The 21,571-nt window shown below is 45.3% G+C and overlaps 1 protein-coding gene across 2 annotated transcripts in view; it reads left to right on the forward strand.

The window, feature by feature from the left end:
• POLG (DNA polymerase gamma, catalytic subunit) overlaps nt 1-21,571 on the forward strand; it is a 1,004,779-nt gene that overhangs the window by 532,513 nt on the left and 450,695 nt on the right. For both annotated transcript variants that reach the window (XM_069624312.1, XM_069624311.1), the window contains exons 12-13: nt 11,893-11,976; nt 19,959-20,081. In XM_069624312.1, coding sequence (XP_069480413.1) covers nt 11,893-11,976; nt 19,959-20,081 — 207 coding nt within the window. The remainder of the gene's footprint in view (nt 1-11,892; nt 11,977-19,958; nt 20,082-21,571) is intronic.

Here is a 21,571-nt window from a genome sequence, read left to right on the forward strand (position 1 = left end):
TTTCCCAACCGGGCACTATGGAGACTTCCGAGACTGACCAGCTGGCTGAGCTTTTGGGGGAATTACGGGCAGAAGTGCACTCAGCCCGCCAGGAGACTTAACGCTCTCAAAAGAGAACTGATCCTATCCAAGGAAAGAACAGATGACCTGGCCAAAAGGTTATTGCAGGCACAGGCAGGGCACGCTCCTTTACCTAATTCCGGAGGTACTTCCACATCAATGGGTTTGAATAACCCGGTACACTTCAATCTACCTGGACACATGCCTTTGGCCCCACCTGAACGTTTTGCGGGGGATCCCAAGAAATATGCCGTCTTTATGAACCAAGGTCGTTTACACTTTCTATGCAGACCCGGGGTCTTCCCTAACGACCAGACCAAGGTAGCCTTTATACTATCTTACCTCAGTGGCAGTGCTGCCGATTGGTCTATTCCATTGGTAAATCAGGATGATCCCATTCTCCAGGATTTTCAGGGCTTCCAGGCCAGCATGGAAAGATTGTTTGCTCGACACTCTCGGACAGGCCCTTGACAACGAACTGCTATCCTTACGACAAGGTAATCAGGATCTCCTGTCCTACGTTGCCACCTTTAATAGACTGGTTGTGGAAACTGGATGGCCAGAAAACAAAAGGATCACATTGTTTCATCGAGGCCTGCGCGGAGAGCTTAAGGATGTTCTAGCTCAGATAGTAAATCTACCCCAGGTCTGCGCAGACTACATAGACTTGGTGGTTCAACTTGATCACAGACTTCAAAATAGAAAAGCAGATCGGTTCAAGTATGAAACCCGAGTACCGATCAAAATCCACGCTAACTCCAAGAGTACCGACGTATCCGAACCTATGCAAATCGGCGGTGTTAAAGGACCATTAACGCAGAAAGAACGAGAGAGAAGGCGGCAAATGCAACTTTGTCTGTATTGCGGGACTTCTGGTCACTTTCTTCGAAATTGTCCAGTTAAACCACCTAAGAAGGTGGTTGGAGCCACTGATAACGATTTATTGACACCTGATTCGGCAAACGACCTAGCCCGACAAGCGTAGGGGTCCGCTTGCCGAGCTTGAAAACTAACTCTTTGACCTCGCATTTTGTCATGCCAATGGTGCTCGTGGACCCAAAACAGCCTCAGCAGTTGCATGCTATAAAAGCATACATCGACAGTGGAGCTATTGGAAATTACATAGACCGTGAATTGGCTTCCAGGATTAAGCTTCCTCTCCGCCCGAAAGTAACCCAATATGTCATTACTACAGTAGATGGAACCAAAATAGCCTCAGGGCCTGTAACGCATTCCACTGTTGAAGTGACACTGGTGGGTCAGGATGGACATCGGGAAGCAATCGTGTTTGATGTGATCAAGGCCCCACAATTTCAAGTAATTCTTGTAATTCCTTGGTTAGAAACACATAATCCCAGAATTGACTGGCGAGCAAAGAAGATAAGTTTTCCTGATTGTGAACCAACTTGTTATCCAAGAAATCCAGCTATGGGTCTAGCCTCAGCAACTTCCACCCCTGTACAGCTACCGTCAGAATACCAAGAATTCCAAGACGTTTTTCAGAAGGAACAGGCTAACACGTTACCTCCCCATTGGTCTTATGATTGCCAAATCGATCTGGTACCCAATGCTCAACTACCTTGTAGTAGGATTTATGCTCTTACGGAACCTGAGAACCTGCATTTGCGTCAGTATTTAGATCAGTACCTAGCCAATGGGTTTATTCGCCCGTCCAAGTCTCCTGTCTCCTCAGCTCTGTTCTTCGTGCCGAAAAAAGAGGGCGACCTTAGAACATGTATAGACTATCGCGCCCTAAATCAAATAACGATTAAGAATCGTTATCCTCTGCCCCTGATCCCTGAGCTTATCGACCAGGTGAAAGACGCTTGTGTGTACAACAAATTAGATCTCCGAGGAGCTTATCACCTGGTGCGTATAAAAGAAGGCGACGAATGGAAGACTGCATTCCGCACCAAATTTGGGCTCTTCGAATATCAGGTGATGCCCTTCGGGTTGTGCAATGCACCTGCCGCCTTTCAGTACTTTATGAATGATGTTCTTCGGGAACTTATCGATGTCTGTGTCATCGTTTATATTGACGACATCCTGGTGTACTCTTCTTCAGAATCCGATCACAGAAAACATGTTAGGGCAGTTCTTGAGAAATTGCGCCAGCACAGACTATTTGCAAAGCTCGAAAAATGCGTTTTTCATACCACAGAAGTTGAGTTTCTCGGATTCATCCTGACACCTCAAGGAGTCCGAATGGACTCGCGAAAGGTGGACGCCATCCTCAAATGGCCATCTCATAGCCCGGTGAAGGGAGTTCAGAGCATGCTCGGCTTCGCCAATTTCTATCGAAGATTCATCCCGGAATTTTCCCGAACAGTCCAACCCATCACAGCTCTCCTAAAGAAAAACAAACGCTTTGAATGGACTCTTGAGGCCGAACAAGCCTTTCAGGACCTGAAAACCAAATTCACCTCTGCACCTGTATTGAAGCACCCACACCCAGATCTCCCTTACTTTGTGGAAACCGACGCATCCAGTTCGGCCATGGGAGCTGTCCTGTCGCAAAGAGACCCAGAAACTAACCAACTACACCCTGTGGCATTTTGGTCCAGGAAATGTTCTCCTCCTGAAATCAACTACGCAATTACCGACAAAGAGTTACTGGCTATTAAATCTGCTTTCAAGGCTTGGCGTCACTACCTTCTCGGGGAAAGACACACCATCACCATAATTACGGACCACAGAAATTTACAGTATTTAAAGACGACCAAAGCTCAATCTTCACGACAACTCCGATGGGCTCTATTCTTTGCGGAATTTGATTTTGTAATTACCTATCGCCCTGGCTGCAAGAATGGTAAAGCGGACGCCTTATCCCGGATTGGCATGGAAGAACCCAATTCGTGTTTAGAACCTCTGCCAATCATACCTGAACAAAGAATCTTAGGCCTAACTTCATTGCAATCTATTGAGGACATCCAAACGCAAGTAAAACAACTTCTAGACTCTTCAGCCTTACTGGAATGGAGTCAAAAGGGTCCTCATTACACCGTTAAGGATGATTTACCCTACTTCCAGGAGCGGTTGTTTCTGCCAAGTAAAGAATTGCAAGAACTTGTTATTGCCCATCATCATGAATCATTAATGGAAGGACACCCTGGTATCGCTAAAACGGAGGAAAAAATCAAGCGCCACTTCTGGTGGCCTTCTTGGAGAAAAGACATAAAGTCTTTTGTTTTGTCTTGCGGAATTTGCGCCCAAAACAAGGGTCAAAAGAAAAGGCCAGCCGGCCTACTTCAGCCCTTGGATATTCCACCGGCACCATGGCACACCTTGTCAATGGACTTTATAACTGACCTGCCTCCTTGTGCTGGTTACAACACTATCCTTGTAATTGTGGATCTATTCTCCAAAATGGCCCACTTTATCCCTTTAAAAGGTTTGCCTTCAGCTTCCACTTTGGCCAAGGAATTTCTGGAGAATATAGTTCGCATACATGGTTTCCCTTCCATATTAGTCTCGGATCGTGGAAGTCAATTTATCTCCCATTTTTGGAAGAAGTGTTGCCAACTAGCACAAATAGATGTGCGGTTATCCACCAGCCACCACCCCCAGACCGACCGACAAACCGAGAGAACCAATCAGACTCTCGAGCAATATCTTCGGTGCATGTTACACCAATCCGAGTTAAATTGGAAAGACATCCTTTGGATCACAGAATATGCATACAACAATTCAGTGCATTCTGGAACCGGACAAACTCCTTTTTATACTTTGTATGGTCACCATCCTCGGACCTCTGACCTAGATCCACCTCTGACCCTGGTAATGCCCGCAGTAAATCATCTGCATTCCACAATAACCCGAGCCTTCAAAGAAGCTGCAACTCATTTACAGCAAGCCAAGAAAAAGTATAAAGAAAACGCTGATTTGCACCGAAGTAAAACTCCTCCTTACCAAGTTGGAGACCAGGTATGGCTAGCAACGAAACATTTACCCCTCAAGGGCCCGCAAACCTTCAATCCCAAATTCATAGGACCTTATCCCATCAAGGCTATAATCAATCCCGTGGCCTTTAAACTGGATTTACCGTCCAACATGCGTATACATCCAGTTTTTCATGCATCACTTTTGAAGCCAGTACAACCAGGGACCTGACTGCCCAAGCCTCCAGACCCAGTTCAAATTGAAGGGGAATTGGAATTCGAAGTTAAAGACATTTTAGACTCCAAGGTGTTAAGGTCGAAACTCTTCTATCTTGTTGACTGGAAGGGATATGGACCTCAGGAGAGATCGTGGGAGCCTAGTAACCATGTTCACGCACCTCGATTAATACAAAGGTTCCACCGGAGATTTCCGAACAAGCCAAAACCCCCGGAGGGAACAACCTTGGGAGGGGCCTTGAGGGGGGAGTACTGTCATGATGCCTATCTCCAAGGAGCCAGGTCCGACCCAGCAACCCCAGAGGCAGGCATCATTCCCCCCAGGGAGGTGCCAGCGGGCCCAAGCTGGGGCCCTTTGGACACAGTCCTGGCGCCTTAGGCGCCAGGCTCATGTTGGACCCCTGTCCTGGCGCCTTAGGCGCCAGGCTCATAAAGCAAGACATATGTTCAAGTGTTTTAATGTGCACTTACCTGAGGCAGACCATGCTGCTACATCCAGGCCCTCTTGAAGCCTGAATGGAACTACTTTACCTGTGGGACTACTTTCCGCCTGGGTGTGGTCGGGGAAGGATACATACCTGATCGGTGGAAGGATACATACTTGGAACTTCTTCCAAAGCTATTTAAACCACGCCCGATCAGCAACTCACGCTTCGCGTTGTTCTGCTCCTCGCAGCTGGACGCTCACCGTGTCAGCTCCTGCTTCTGGACTTCAGCCACACCTGTCAGCATCCTGGGTCACCTGCAAATGGAGATAAAAGAGAATTGGAGAGAAAGAAGACCTTACCTGCTAAAGCTGCATCACGGAGACATCACACCGACGATCCTGAAAGGGAAGACATTTTAAAAGCATTTCGCTTCGATCGCTCCAGCGCTGCATTTCACTCACCTTTCCTGGGCGCCTCCATCTTCAGCAGCGATCATCCGGATCCGCACCCACTTCCCAGAGCCTAGAGAGAAAAAGACAAGAAAACAAGGTGAGAGAAGGAAGGGAATAGGAAAAGCTCAGTTTCCTTCTAAGACTTACCTGTTGGGTCATTCCCATTTCATTTCGGGTCCTGCCGCTTCCTGGCATTCCGGACCCTGGCCCCTATGGGGAAAAAAGACAAAGACATTGAATGAGCGAATGCAAAGACATTACCTGAACGCTCATCCAGAACTTACCTGTCATTACTGGAACTGCACGTTTCACTTAGGGTCGGCGCCATATCTCCGGCATTCCGAACCCCGGCCCCTACGGGGAAAAAGACATAAGCATTAGCGCTTGCTGCAAAAAGACAATGAAGATTATTATTAAGCTTGAACTTTTGAACTGGCTACAGAACTCTTACAGCGCTTACCTGAAAAGTCAAGCTTATTTTGAACTCCCATCAAACCTCAATCCAGTGAAGTAACTGGGTTTCAACGCGCCCCTGCATCAGAAGCAGGATGGAGAACTCATCCTTCCAGACCCTAAGGTGAGACTTCACGGGAATCGTGGAAGGGTATCGTGGAGGGTTGGAAGGGAGTGGGAGGCTTGAGCATTATTCCGTCAGTAGGGTAATACTCCCTTTTCACGCACAGGGGAATATTCCTGCGAGCCAGAGAAGCCAGAGTAGAGGGGCCCCTTCCTGTCCATCTTCAGAGTCCTGCGCTTCACCATTGAAGAAGCATCAGCACTCGAAGCCAGACCTGCGCCTCCGTGGGAATCAGGTGAGCGTGACAGACCGTTGGTCTTGGTAGAGGGTTCCCACAATGGTTCTGGTGTTGCCCCAGCGCTGCGGCCCAGTTCTGGGGATGACCAAGCTAGGGAAGCTGGGGTTTATAATGCTCAGCGTGAGCCGGGGAGGAAGCACTCACGGCACTCGTCCGTGGCGGGTCAGGGCGCAGTCCGGGGTGTGGTATTCGGGCAAGGCAGGTCGAGGGGGGAAAGGGTCTCAGTGTCCGGGTTAGCCTGCTGGGTTGTGCTGGTGTTGCGCAATGCGCGTGTTGCGCTGGGCACCCCCTCAATGCCACCTCCCGGCCCAGATATCGTTCATGCTAGTGGGCGCCTTGTTTGTTGCTGGTGGGGCGGGGGACCAGGGAGCACTTCCTCTGGTTACGCTCCCCCCGGGTCTCCTCACCTCAGGCTTGCTGGGTCGCCACTCGGGGGTTGCCGCTGCGATGCGCCCTCGTCTCGTGGTTCCTCCCCGAGGCCCCACGGCTCCTCCGCCGATGCAGACTCCTTCGGGGTGGGGCTGGGACAGCCGGATTCGTGGCCGCTATCTGGCTTTTTGTCGGCGGCTCATCCGGCTCACCTGTCGGTAGGGTGTCGTCGCGGAGGCACCTGCCGTTGGGGCCCGAGCAGCCTAGTGGTCACCGACCCCTCCGGAGGGGGGGGGATCACGGGCTCCTCCGTTCATCCCCCGCCAGCCGCTATGGAGGTATGGGAGCAGAGGCGGCCTCCTCTCGGGTCGCAGCGGCTTCACGTGGCGGTCGCCATCTTGGGCCTAGGCAGTTGCGGGAGGCAGGGGAAGTGCGGGCGGGCATATGAGCGGTTCACCGCTCCGATTCCGCCAGCGGTTCGACACACCTTGTGGCAGGTCGGTTCCCACACCTACACAGCGGCTTATGGTGTCAGAAGGTGTCTGCTTCGCACCAATACAGGATCGTGATGCAGCGTCTCGGCCGGAGCTCAGCACATCAGCGTCCATCCGCCATCAGCTCCAGGCCACGCCCCCGACATGCGACTCAAGGCCGAGGGTATGGAGCCCATGGGGCGGCAGGGTTCCTCACAGGACCTCACTCATGACAGCTGGCTTGCGTATGTGGAGGCCTTGCAGGTTGCAAGGTCAGTGTTTGTTTCAGCACTGTCAGAGCCAGACTGTTTTGCTGGCTTGAAACACTTCACATTGGTCCAAAGACTCCCCATTCGTGGGGAATGGCATGGTACAGCCTCAACAGGAGAAGGTTCAAGCAGTCCTAGACAACGCTACACCCAGAACAAAAAAAGATCTCGGGGCCTTTTTAGGATTGATCGACTATTATTGTTGGTTCATCTCCAATTTTCAAAGCAAAACCGCTAGACTCACTGATGAGTTGAAAAATGCAGAGCTCCAGAAGATCAGGTGGAATGAAGGTCATCAGGAATGTTACACTACATTAAAAGAAACCCTCTGTCAAAGCCCCATCCTAAACGTTGCCGACTTTTCGAAGGCATTTATCCTTCAAAGGGATGCATCTCTACCAGGACTAGGAGCTGTCCTTTCCCAAGACCACAACTGCCTGGAACACCCAGTACTATACATTAGTATAATAAGTCTTCCAGAGAGAGAAAACAACTCTTGTTATAGAACTAGAAGCCCTTGCCATAAAATGGGTTATTGTCCATCTGAAATACTATTTGTTGGCATGGAAATTCAGACTCATCACGGACCATTTACCTTTAGTGTCGATCAGCCAACGGAAGGAGGCAAATCCAAGAGATATGCACTGGTTCCTGGATCTCCAACCTTATTTCACTGTGGAACACCAGAAGGGTCAAGATCAGGAAAATTTCAAGTTCCTTTCCAGGTTTCCCCTGTGAAACATCAGGATCCAGCCCAAATAGGGGAAAGGTATGTGAGGAATCTTAAGGGCGTCCTCACTTCTTTTCCCCAGATATCCTCCTCCCAGGTGGCCAGGGAAAGGCCATCGTTATCGGATCCTGACCCTGTGGGTGGATATGCGAGTGAGGATTACCTGGGTTGAGGAGAATTGGGGATTGGAGGCGAGGCACCCTTGGGAAAGACGCAATATCCCCCATTTCCCTTTCACAAGGAGTTCAACATCCCCAAGCATTTATAGGCTATTGCAAGACCCTTCCCTATTTTTCTAGGAAAACATTCCCGAACCAGTTAGGTAGTGGGACGAGGAAGAGACAAACCAGAGCAATACATCCTCTTTTTATTGACTCACACACCCACACCATTTAGGTACTGGGACGAGGAGGAGGCGCACACAAGCATTCCAGAACTTCCAAGCTGGCAATGAGCGGTCTAGTTCTTTTTGGACCAATCAACCTGGCTGGAGGTTTAAAAGCATCAAGAACAGTGAAAATGAAGTCCGCTGTGGAAGAAGATGTATGGACTGCTGGACGAGAGCAGGCCTCTCCTGGAAGGCAGCTTGGCAGACTGAGTGCTCGAGAACCCCGGTTTCGATAGAGAGTGTATGCAGTGGGAAGCAAGGCTGAAGGAAGCTGGAGGCCTGTACCGGATTACTGACGTGACCAGGCAAAGCTGCAGAGTGAGGCCAGAGCTGCGAGTGATGCATTAGTGGTGGGAGCGTAGTGTCACGGAGAGGCACTCTGGAGATGGATATATATATATATATATTGTGGCACCCAGAAGCCTCATTGGTACGCCGTAAGCACCTACTGGTGAGTCAGCCAGTGCAGGGGACATGGGGATGAGCATGTCAGACAGACCTGTGAGAACTTAAATGAATGTTTCTATAAATGAGACTTGAAAGAATACCGGTCCGGATAAAAGCAAGCATTTTTTAATACCGATCTGAATAAAAGCAGTTTTGTGGAATCTCACGATATCAAGGAACTGTGTACTTTTAGAGAACAAGCATTGGCAAGAGCCACAATAGTATGTGAAAGTGAAACACGTGAATGGTGGCAAAACAATCAATGGTAAAGCATCATGAGGATGTGAAGCAAGAGTAAACCAAGTACCACTGTAGAGTTGAAACCGTGGCAACAGGCATATGAAGGAGAAACAAGTCAAGTGTGTCAGTTGCGTGACCTGTATTGGGTGGACCGTATGGTCTGACAACTACGTCTAGACGGAGGACACCCACTTATAGAAAAGCCACTTAAAATACCTACAAAGAAGCTTGTGATTGAATATAAAGGAAATCTTGTGTGAACTGAAATTAAGGAAATTAACTTGGTGAAAGGTAACCAAACCAGAAGAGCTGGGAAGTATTACAAAGAATTGTGTTTTGGAAAAGTTGAAAGACTTGAAAACTTGGGGAAGGGAACCCCTTTGCATTGTGGACTATTTCATACCTTGGGAAGAGAATGCCCTTTTGCATTATGAACTATCTCGAACCTAGGAGAAGGGAAATCCTTTCCAACCAAGAGCTGGAAGAAGCACTGAACTGTTATTTGAACACTTATTATTTTGATGCGAACATCCCTACACATTGTATACAAATTGATGTGAGGGCAAGTATAGGTTTTGGACACAGACAGACTTTTACTTTGGACCTCCTGACATAGACTATCCTTAGTTTCATTTAGGTAGGGAAATCCCACCTTAACATAGGGCAAGCTAAGCCTTTTTCCACCCCTCATTTTTGGTTTAATAAAAGTGTATGGCTCAAACTTGACTAAAGTTGTCTGTTTGCTTCATGATGCCTTCACAGGAGTCTTTGTTATCATTACTTTTAACAACTCTACTAAGGCTGCGGATCTCCTTTGGAAAGGAACACATGGCCTCTTGCCTTCTTTTATCCTCCAGGGCAGTGGATCTGGAGACAAATGGAGCCACACATTAACAATGCCTGGCTTACCCATGTTCCACGTGGGGGCATTCTATGGGGATGTTTCGGAATGAGCTTGGTGGAAACGTTGTAGGGACACCTAATTGCCATGTAACCTTCAGGAATAGGTCCACCTGTCTGGAGTCTTTGGAGAACGTATATTGACAGAATGACACTGCACTGGCACTAAACTGTACAATTATGTTACAACAATCATGTGGCTTTGGGGTCAACCCCATTCCAGATAACTGGGGGCCAGCAAATGTGAAAATGTGATATACAATATTGCAGGGCTGGGTTCCAAGTTTCTGGATACGGACTGGGTAGCATATATTGGAAGCCACCAGGTACTGCTTTTCTATGAGATCTGGCTGATGGAACCAATACATCTGTAGGGTTATTCTCTTTTTTTGTCCCAGCCAATAATAGCAGTACGAGAGGGCGACCATCTGGAGGACTTTCAGTCTATATTACAGTGAACCATCCCCGGGAAGCCAGACAGTAAAAGGATTCCAACAGTACAATCCAACATCTGACTCTGAAGGGCAAATCGGGTCAGAGTTTAGGGCTGATTAATTTGTACAACAATACAACGGGGAAAGAAATCGATAGAACTACTCAACATTCTAAAGGAACGTACGACTTGCAAACAAGTGGGGTGCTGTACTAATTCCACCATCATAGTGGGGGCGATTTAAACACTCGATTGGCGACAGGAGAAGATATTTTCATGCTGGAAGAAGAAGAAAGCTTTTTTTTTCCTCCAGTTTCCTCCGGCTTCCCTGAGTGACTCGCTTACTTCTGACAGTGTTCTTTATTTATGGGAGATTCTGGCAGACTCCGGTTATAGAGCTGTAAACGACAGTTTTACCTCACCCGCGGCCAGCGACTACACATTTAATAATGGTAGATTTCAAAGCATCATTGATTACATACTTGGTGCAATGATGTGGAGGAGGTTTATTTTGGACTTTGGAATTCATAAAAGACCTGAAAGTGATCACAACGCCCTAATCCTGAAATGGGTAATTAAGGGAGGGTCTGAATGGTAAACCCAACACTCAATCAGCTGCAATTACAGTGCGGTCTAAGTCCAGGTTGATAAGCTGGAATTGCAGGAATAATGGGGACCTAGCAGTGAAAGTTATTAAGGATAGCAGGACAGAACTAATGACATGTCTACATATTGATTCAAATGCAGTGGTTATTGTTAAGCCTTTTGCAACTTTATTGGAGTCTTCATTGGAGTCCACAGCTCAAGGGTAGACTTATGCAAACCAAAAACATGGCTGTCTGACACTTGTAAGGATTGAAAAGATTGCTCTCTGGTCCATTAAAAGGCACAACCGTGGATCTCAATGCAATTCGGCTAAGGCGCAAGGAATACAAGTCTGCCTTATTAGACAGGAAATTGCCTTTTCCAATGGGAAGCTTTGTTTTAGGCTTCAGAAAGCTCAGACTCTAAGGCATTCTGGAATATTGTATCCAGGAATACCAGCAGTCTGGACATGGGGGCAGGGGTCTCCAATGCTGGAGATTATCATCATCATTTAACTTTATTTCGGCTATGAAGCCATAAAAGTTTGACAAGCACACGATTCAACAGTGTACAAATGCAAAACATCACACATGATTTTCCCGTGTAGGTAAGGTAATGACTGCATGTGTTTAGAGATAAGCCAGTTATCACTTAACAATGCCATAAATAACTACGTTTGTAACAACTATCTACATTGCAGCAAAAATGCTGGCTAGTGTCAGTGCACCGTGAACCTTGATGAACTTGACAGACGATCCTCTCTTGCGGGCCTATTCCCCAGAGGGGCAGTATTTGGGCCTTGTGTGTGGCGAGAGATGCTGGGACTGAGGATTTGAAGCTTGTGCCTGCATAAGGAGTACAGATCCTGAATGAAGATGGAGCCATGCATGCACACAGCTTCCTTTTCATTTTGTCGATCCCACTTGGTTTTCCTGCTTTGCTAACTGGCGATTGAGCACGGATGGGTTAAGTGCTCAATTGAAAAAAGGCCATTGTCACTTCGGAGAAGACCAGCAAGGCACGCAAATTATAAAACAATAGAGTTGCTGCTGATCAAATAACATTGTATTTCAATAAAGGTTTGGATTGAAAGGGAGCTACTTTTAAACCTGCATTTATTTTTTGTGTCTCTGCGTCAGACTTCAACAATGGAAAGTGAAATTAACAGTTTGTGTTTCATTCTTCCAGGTGGAAGAGCTAAGCCGAAAAGAAAGTGACCCGGGGCTAGAAGTCTTTAACTCTGGATCTGAGAAGAAGGCAAAATCACAAGAGGTGAAAGTTATGATTCTTATGGCATTTTGTATTTGGGTACAGGGCAGCTGTTGGAGGCAAAATCTTCTTTCCTAGGCCTAGACAGGCATTAAAAGGGAATTCCCTTGCATACCAAACAATTCAAGCTTTCCTTGCTTGTCAATTCTTTGCTTGGATGCCTGTTGCAGAGAAAACAGCATATTAAAGTCTGTGATGAGAACAGCTGCGATGTGACAATGTACAATGACAGAGAAATCCTCTCCAACCCTGCACAATGGCAACCCAGCTAGTAAATACCCACTAGTAACATTATGGGCAGGTGGGAATGTGCGTGCGTCCAATGGAGGGGATTCCTCAACTTGTGCCGTCTTCTGGTCAGGTCACATGATGGGGCCTTCTGTTGAAAGGTGGTCAGAGAGATTAAGCAGAACTCTTGACTGGACAACAAGCAAAGCAGTTAGATGGCTGTTTTTGTTATGAGCTATACGTTGCTTATTATCCCATACAGGACCTCTGGCATTGGTATATCCTATCCCAGGGAGAGAGGAGAGGACAGGCAATGGGCTGGGAAGTTGGAAGGCAGGACAGAAACTGGATCACCTTCTGTGATTGGGATATCTTTTTGCATTCTGCTTATTTTTCAAATGATCATCTTCATGATTAACTCTTACTGTAATGTTGGAAGACTATACTTTGCTTTTGTTGACAAGTAGTCCAGATGAATCGTATAGATGTATGAACTCAAATATGTAACTTATATAATGTCCCTTCTATTTCTTTGATCCCTTATGGATCATATCTCACTTCCTCATTTTTGCTTGCCTGTTGGAAGTTTCCAGTTTGTTTTCATACTAAGACTATAATTTCCCCTTAAAATCCCTTTTCTCTTGTAGCTTTTATGTTTTGAAGCCTGTGGTAGATTTCTATAGTTTTGAAAGCGCTCTTAATAAATGTTCTGTTTTCTGTTATATTCGTACCTTTGCTAAGGTTTGACCATAGGACTAGATTTGATTCAGGTGCACATTTTCCAGCCAGTTTTTTGCCTTTATGTAATAAAAACTGCATTAAACCAAATAAATTTGACCTTAGGCCAATGACTGGTAGGAGAAAAGTCCAAGTCTAATTAAGTGAGGTCCCAATGGTGCACCTCTTCTCACCCCCACTGTGGTATCTTACTCTAGTTTATCGAGTTTCAAGTTTTTTGCTAAGCTCTGTAGGATGAAGATGCATGTTAGGTAATGACTCAGACAATTAATTTAATGTACAGCAAAGTCTTGAGAGACCTGACCAAACCGCTTCATGCTGTGAGATAAATGCATGTCATAACGTTTTCGCGCCTAGAAACGCCTGTGTACGGGCGCGTTATAAATGCCATATCATATTGCGCTTGGCATCGGTTCCCCCTTCTTTATTTCTCTGTTTAAGACTTGGCTGCATGGTGGTCACTGATCTCTCCTTGTATGATCTCAGTGCTCTGTGAGAAGCATTACTTAATTTCAAAATTCAAATAGAGCAGCAGCCACGCACCGTTCATGCCAATGGCACACCCAAGATATATCCATCTCTGCATTTTCCCAACCGGATAGTGCATCACAACTGCCATTCTGGGCCTCTGGAATATGGTATTAGTTTACATTTAATACTATTCCACAAAGAATTATTGTCAAAGCCTTTTCTTCCTTTTGTCCACTGTTTTAACAGGATCAGTAATTGATACTTTAAAAAAACTGATACCATTCAATTTCTCTACATTAGAAATATTGTCCATTAATAGTCGATTTTCAGTCTATTTCCATAAACAATTACGTACTCCCTTTTAATTGATGCACAGTCTGCAATTACACAAATCTGGGGAAAGTGATTAGTCTGCAAGACTTTCAGTAATGAGAGACTGTTTCCCATTGTGAATTTGTGTATTGTTACAATTGCACATATAACCTCACAGTGAAGTGCATTTAGGATGCTTTGTATCCTTATTTATTGATATAATGGCCCTTTGGTTACTTTTATGATGTGCCTAAGACAAGCTGGTGGCAGCTTTGATATTTTTACCATTAAGTCTTAACCACAGTCTTTAGCTCACTATCGTTCACAGAGAAGAAATATCCCAAACATATACGTCTTCGTCCTGCCCTGGGGCAGTCCAGCACCGAAATGCTAGGCAATTCTCTTCTGAACAAGAGAACCAACAGCAATCCCAGACACGTGATTCGGTCTGCTTGGACCTCATCAGTAGGGTGGAGCTGTGGCTCTCTAAGACAGGGCAGGACAAAGACTGATATGTTTGGGATATTTCTTCTCTGTGAAAGATAGTGAGCTAAAGACTCTGGGTAAGTCTCTCGTAACCAGGACTAATGTCTGGCAGAGGGACTTCCAGGACCCCCCTTGTTAATTTGCATATTTAAGTAACTTTGGGTCTCACCCGAAGTTACTAGGGGAATCCAGACGTGGACCCCTTGCTCACTATTCTTAGAGAGGCACAGCTCCACCCTACTGATGAGGTCCAACCAGACCGAAACACGTGTCTGGGGTTGCTGTTGGTACTCTTGTTCAAAGGAGAATTGCGTAGAATTTCTGTGCTGGACTGCCCCAGGGCAGGACAAAGACTGATATGTTTGGGATATTTCTTCTCTGTGAAAGATAGTGAGCTAAAGACTCTGGGTAAGTCTCTCGTAACCAGGACTAATGTCTGGGAGAGGTACTCCCAGGACCCCCCCCTTGTTAATTTGCATATTGTTCTTTGGCCTTCTTCCTCCATTTCCAGGTAAGGAAATGCCTTATATGGAAATCACTTTTCCGGGGAAAGCTACAACTTTGCACGCTAAGGGGCGGTTTATGTGTGTGCTAGAGAAGTGGGATGGGACTGTCTAGTCCCAATCCACATCTCTGGTCCTTGAATGATTGTTGCTGGGAAGATGTGGTGGCCAGTGGCTGTCCATGATTGGATAACCACTGGCTGTTTGAGTGGTGCAGATACTTACCATTGGTGGGTTTGGGCATGCTCTCAACTGATTCTTGTAAAAGTAGGGCTTCTGCAGCTGTTCATCTTATCACTGTAGGAGCCAAGGCTTCTGTGATGAAGAGCAGCCCACTGACAACACCTGCAGCTGAGCAACACTCCACTGTTTCACTGTTTTCCCTTGTTGAACACGACTTTGCCAGTCGTGGATACAATGGATAATAGTCTATAGAAAATCATCTAAGTCTGCTACCCCAGTGTGCCAATAAACATTTATAAACTGAACATTTTCAGAAAGTTCCAGATTAGATGCTGAAAGGGCCAAAAAAAACAAAAAGGGAGATTCAGCAACATCTCCAGAGTGAGGCCCCTAGTTGATTTTAATGCTGTAATGAGGCCACCTGAGGGTCTACCACCCTGACTAGGCTTAGCTGATCGAAAGAAAACTTGTAATCCATCATTCACTGGTGGATCTAATAACCAAGTATCTTGTAGCACGCGATAATCTTGATATCAGATTTGCTATTTGGTACAGCACAGTCTGGCCGTATATCATGGAGCAGGTCTTTCCATAGCGTGGATGTAACAGCCCAGTTAGTATTCATTACATCATTATTAGGTGCCAATTCCCTTACTTCTCTTGGGCCCTGACCCACTATATACAGGGTGATTTTATAATCGTTCCTGTCAGGTCCACTCAGTGCTTGATTTGTAAAAAAAAATGTAAGTGCCAGGGCCCAAATATTTTCTACCACCCCCGTGACACTCTGGGTGGGCACTACTGCTGTCGCCACCCATAGCTGCTCCCACAGTCCCCCACACAAATTAAGCACTGGTCCAGAACAGTGAATTTGCTTTTACACAAGTTAATCAAGAAAAACATGTTATATATGCCCCTGCAAAAACAACCAGGCTCAGTCAAATTTGAAGGCTGTTTTTAATATGTTGGGACATATTGATTCAACATTACATTGGTTCCTTCCAAGTTACAGCTATTTCATTACTAATGCTTCAATTTGAAAACTAAGAAAATTGTTTGCCCTTGGTTTGCAAATTATTGTACCAAAGTTCTTTTGCATTTTTCTAAAATTAAGAGTCTGTCATCTGCAACTCCTTCCTACACTGATATTTTGCCTATGAAGCATTACCGTTTTAAGTGACCTAACCTTTTCACACAAACCTGTTTAAGACCCATAGATTTTGTTTGTGCACAAGATACATATACTTGGAGTACGTTATTCAAACACATCTTGGAAGTGTCCATCTTGTGAGCAATGTGTGCTTTGCCCAAATTAACTCAATGTTTTCTTGAATTAAATATACCGTGGTGACATTTGAAATCATGAGTAGCAAATTTATGTAACCATGTATTTAAAAAGCAATGTAAATTATGTCTACCAGAAAAAAAATGTCACTGGTCAAATTGTAGAATTTTTTGGGCGACATCATTGATTTGTTGATATCAGTAATTTATGTGAAATCCATTTTAGAACAAATCATAGCAGGAGGTAGTCTATTCATTCAGCCGGATGCTTTCACAGTGTTAGCATATGTCCACAGAAGGCTAGTGTGTGTTGTATGAATGTGTGAAGTCATTTCCGCAGTCGTATACTTGAAGTCACCATATGCATGCTGTTTTAGTGGGTAGTAAGTATGACGTATGATGGCAGCACCATACGCCACTCTATTAGTCCCTTATCTATTCTAGCATGACCAATAATTCCGTGCTGCATATCACTAGCGACAGCAGAGTCTTTTTTGCGCTCAGATCCTTGACAGTGCTTGTATTAAACAGCCAGCACTGTGCGCTCCATTAAGAATCAACTGTCTGCTTCTGCCGTTTCTTCGATAGCGGGAACAGTCATGAGCTAATCCCCTCCACTTGCTTTGTTGTTTGAGTGCCTTCACTCACTCGACAGACAGCTTGTTCGTCCATTGTCAAGCATAGAGGCCCCAGCACAGTGCACCACATGGATGCCGGTGCTGCACAGCATCATGGCCTCTGCAGCTGACCTTGCTCTTCCAAACGTACAATATCAAAGCCGAGATTATTTAATTTCTCTCGTTCTGTATTCTTTCGGTCCCGAAACTCAACCCTGTAAAAATCAGCAGAGGCCAATAGACTCAAAGACGGAATCTCAGAAAAAATTGTCAGAACATTACCTCGATTTAGGCATATTGGGTAGTTCCCACCGAGCAAGCTTATCATTAGTTTATATGACCCCCAAAGACTTATCTTGAGGTGCCCTACTGGAACAGTGGATGTTTATCCTTCCTAAGTTCCGGACATACATCCATATTCCTTGCTTGTCTCCGTATACTGTAGGGCCTGTTGCTGGGGGGACTTGTTAATGAGCAACCAAAGCCATTGAGGGTTTTCTTTAAACCATCACATTCCTTATTATTAAGGTTAAAGAACCCCTCATTTTGGCTAGGTGCTAATGCTAACATTCGCGTAGGCTCACATTGTGTCACCATTTTAGGGACGTACAACCTACCCAATATACAATCTAGACCATTGCTCGATGTTGGAAACGTGGGTGCCGAAGGACACCTCTGTTCATACTCATTAACGACTACATGGTCCATCCCAGTTTTCTCTGATTCAAGGAAACCTTGATCTGTATTATTGTGAGAAGGATTCATGTTCTTTAATGAGCAAGGAGTATTCAGATCTTCTCTGCACCCATTGATATAGGTGGACAATTAAAAAATGATCTACTATGGCAGGTAGCAGTATCAAAATTGAGAGCGGGACAATGACTTGAAACTAAACGTTTAACGTCGGACCCCTCTAAAATTCTTGGGCCAGATAATTTAAACTCTTGGCAAGGGAGAGAAACCGGGCCCTATCCATTTGGTAAATTTAAAGCCGGGTCTGTTTGAATTTCCATATCTGAAGTAGCGCAAGAGTTTAAATTAGTCGTTACTAACCCCAATAGGTAGTGACTTGAGTCCCCTTTCGCATGATTTCACGAGATTTGATACTGGGCAGGGCAATGGTTTCACTGTCCAACTCCCCAATTACTACTTGTATTGGGGGTCATAACTTTAGGAACCTGTCTCTTTGAGTTCCGTCCCTGCACCAAAGGCTCTGCTAATGTTAAATTGAACAGGAATTTTTTCGAGACGAGGCGTTTCTCCTTTTCGGCAGTTTTAAATTGTTTGGCTTTTTTCCTTTTTGGTGCCAGGCCATCTGATCATTGCAGAACTTAATGAACTACCCCCCACCATTTGTTAATTGCACAATAGCCCCAACATCCTCCATGTTTCCATCGGGTCTGCGTTGTTATCCAATTCAATGAGATTGCCATCCTCAATAGTGTCTCAGTAATTTGTGTTGAGACCGGACACCCCAGACCAACCGGAACATCCTTGGCTACCACAACATTATCATCAATGACAACAATAGCAGCGTTGAAGGCAGGATGTTTAAGATCAGCAGAATTGCCACTCTTCCCTGAGGTACACATCCCTGGATAAGACTTGATTGACAGCCCATGTCTTCCAACTTCACATTAATTCCTGACAGAATTAAGATGTGAGCTTTTACCACGCTCCAAATATTGTCATACAGGCTGACAAAGGAGCCTAAAACCATGTTAAGGCCGTAGATAGTTGGATGTGTTAAGTGTATGCGTTTGTATACGTTCCTCAAGGTTGGATGCATGTTTGACTTCTCTGCCTTACCAAACAAGGGCAGTGGAGAAGGAACCCCCCCTCACTCCGGGACATTATATCATTTCCCTCAGATGGATAAGTCTCCATTAATGTAATCAAATCTGTTGGTGATCCAGCAATGGAAGCAACACAAGTTTGTTGAGTTACACCAGGTTTAAGTCCTCTTCATAGTCCCCATAGTTTCCAATATTTCCTGGGTTTTAAACATGAGCTGAATCAGCATATTCAATGATGCTTAAATCATTCACCTCATTCAATACTTTTAGAACTTTTCCACCCTTCCAACCAATCTTATCAGTCTTATTACTCATAATGTTTTTGTCGATGTTATCACTCTTGTTTGTCACCAATGAATAGTCCAAACAGCTGAACCTCTATTAGGAGCAGCCATCTTCAATTCAGTACTTGCTCTGTTAACTCTAGAGAAAAAGGCAGGTGGCAAGAATGCTGTTGCACCACACTTAGACACGCCGAGCCTGCAGAGCTCGGAAAATACGAGAGCCACTCCCCCCACCTCACACCGACTGCTGACTGCAGACTGTTCACTTCCTCGCCTCACTTCGCGACTCTTCGCGGCTGCGTCCAGTTGATGAAGAGTATGTTGGAGGAGCCAAATTATATTAGCAGAGCACAGAGCAGCCACAATCAAAACTCAGGGCAACAGACTGCAGAGTGTTCACTTGCTCGCCTCACTTCACCAATTCAGGTTGAATTCTCCCACTTGCGTCTACACAATGGCTCCTCAATTCAAGTAAATGGCATTTTTGTGAAGTTCTTGAGGAAACTGATAGGCATTTTTTGGGGTTTGCCCACTGTATTGCAAGATGGGAAACGTTCATTATATATTATATATTAGATGGTGGGATTTAAAATTCTCCTGATGCATTGATGTTTAAATTGGGAGTCTCACCTACTACAACTGTAGCAGTTTCTAACTATCTCGACTCTGTATGGCATCAGAATGAAGTACCTTAAATCCGCAGGTTGATGGCTTTTTCTCCATATAAAGACTCCCTTTTACTTGTTAGGCTTGATTTTTGAAAAATATTTTAATTCTTTTTTTTTTAATGTATTATATGATGTGGGTGATTGCGTTCATGCATGTAGGTTAAACCCATTTTTCAATAATGCCCTCCAGGTTTTTCCTTTTCTTCATTTTGTGAATATAGTAATCTCATAACTAAGAGAACCAAAATGGGTAGACAACAGTGAATACATTTTATTTTGTTTTACAATCATGGTTTAATGGTGCTAAATGCTTCGTCCACCCTTCAAGCCTATGTTCTATTAGAATGTGTGGCAACAGAAGAGATTATTGTGTATATTATACTGTGTATGATTTGTGTGTTACTTTAAATTGCAGGTCGAAATTGTGGAGCAAGAAGCCCACTCCCTTAATACAAACTTGCCTGCCTTTCACCATGGCAACGGGCCTCATGAAGATGTCAATATTCCTGGCTGCTGGTTTTTCAGGCTTCCCCATAAAGTGAGTATAAGGTGATCTTGTATGTGCCTGCTCAGTTTGACTCTTTTGGCTTCTGCAATGGTGTTTTATCAAACTTATAGCTATGTACAGTGTAGTAATGTTTCCACTTCAGAGCTAGTGCCCTGTTTTAGGCCCTCCTTTATCAGCAAAGGCTCACTGTCACAGATTATATCAGTTAAATTGTCAAAGAAGCTTTTTGCCCTTCCTGGCACTCGAGCGTAAACCTTTACACATGTTAAACATTGTAGCCTGATCTGCTGACTTGAAAATACTTTTCCTTTACAAAAGGTGCACTGGTACAAGTGAGGTCCCAAAGGAAAGCTTGCAAGACTTTTGGCTCCAGAAAATGTGTGATCTAGAAGACATTGGACCTCAATATGACCCTGCCGGTCCGGAAACAATGGTGGTGGTAAATCCGCCGCCACCATTGTTTCCCGGACCGGCTGATTCCGAGTTCTGCAGGCGGGAGGTGTCACTCCCGCCAGGTCTGACCTGGCGGGAGTAACGCCACCCACCTGCAGGCAGAAATGGAAACACCGGCTCCGTCATAGACGGAACCAGTGTTTCCATGGTCCCCATCCCCATGGAGTCCTACGGGACTGGGGATTTACGGAATTCCACCTCCATTCGACCTCCGGAATTACCGGGTCACCGGGGTTGTAATGCCTGGTGTTTCAGGCAATCACGGAGGCGTTATGGTATTTCGGGTCGGGCAGCAGCCTGCCTGTTTTTTCGGCAGGGCTACCGCTGGACTCGTAATGAGGCCCATTATTGAAATTACTAATGGCAACAACAAACACAAAGAAACCAAATACCAATGGATGGTGGTCCTTTGTACCATACATGATTTTTTGCAAGAGGGGATGCCCTCCATGCAGGGCTTGTGTGAAAAAAAGCATCATTCTAATTTATAGAATTTTTTTTGTTCCAGCTTTAATGTTTACAATTTAGCACAGGTAACAAATGAGTCAGCTGTGTAAAGGTATTTGTTATAAACAAGATGTAGTGCGTCCCGAGCTGAATGCGAACACTCACCAAAAATGCGTGGCATAAAAACAAATTTAGGGGGGCCTAAGTGAATGAAGTTAATGCTTGATAGCACGGCAAATAGTATAAACATTGTTAGGTGTGGCGTGGATGTGCATGTTTTGCATCTTCTCCACTGGACAGGAAGTAGGTAAAGAGGAGCCAGGTATGAGGCTACAATGGGCCAGCAGTGTCAATATATATTTTTATTTCCATATGCAAGGTTGAGAAGGAAGTAGCCCACGTGCATTAATTGAAATCGGCGGAGTGCAAGGTGCGATAGTTATCCTGCTGCATCCAGAGAGTGTACATATATAGCTGTAGCCATAAGGCTTTTTTTTAAAGTTCATAATGTGAGGCTGCATGTTGGATATTGCCCCATCTGCTAAAAGCCCAGGTTTGTGCAGTCAGGGAGGGCCGGATTTGGCCAAGGAAACCCCCCTGTGTGGGCACTTTTTGTGCCA

The sequence above is a fragment of the Ambystoma mexicanum genome, chromosome 11 (genome assembly GCF_040938575.1).
Source record: "Ambystoma mexicanum isolate Mex_15411 chromosome 11, UKY_AmexF1_1, whole genome shotgun sequence".
In the NCBI taxonomy this organism is placed as follows: domain Eukaryota; kingdom Metazoa; phylum Chordata; class Amphibia; order Caudata; family Ambystomatidae; genus Ambystoma; species Ambystoma mexicanum.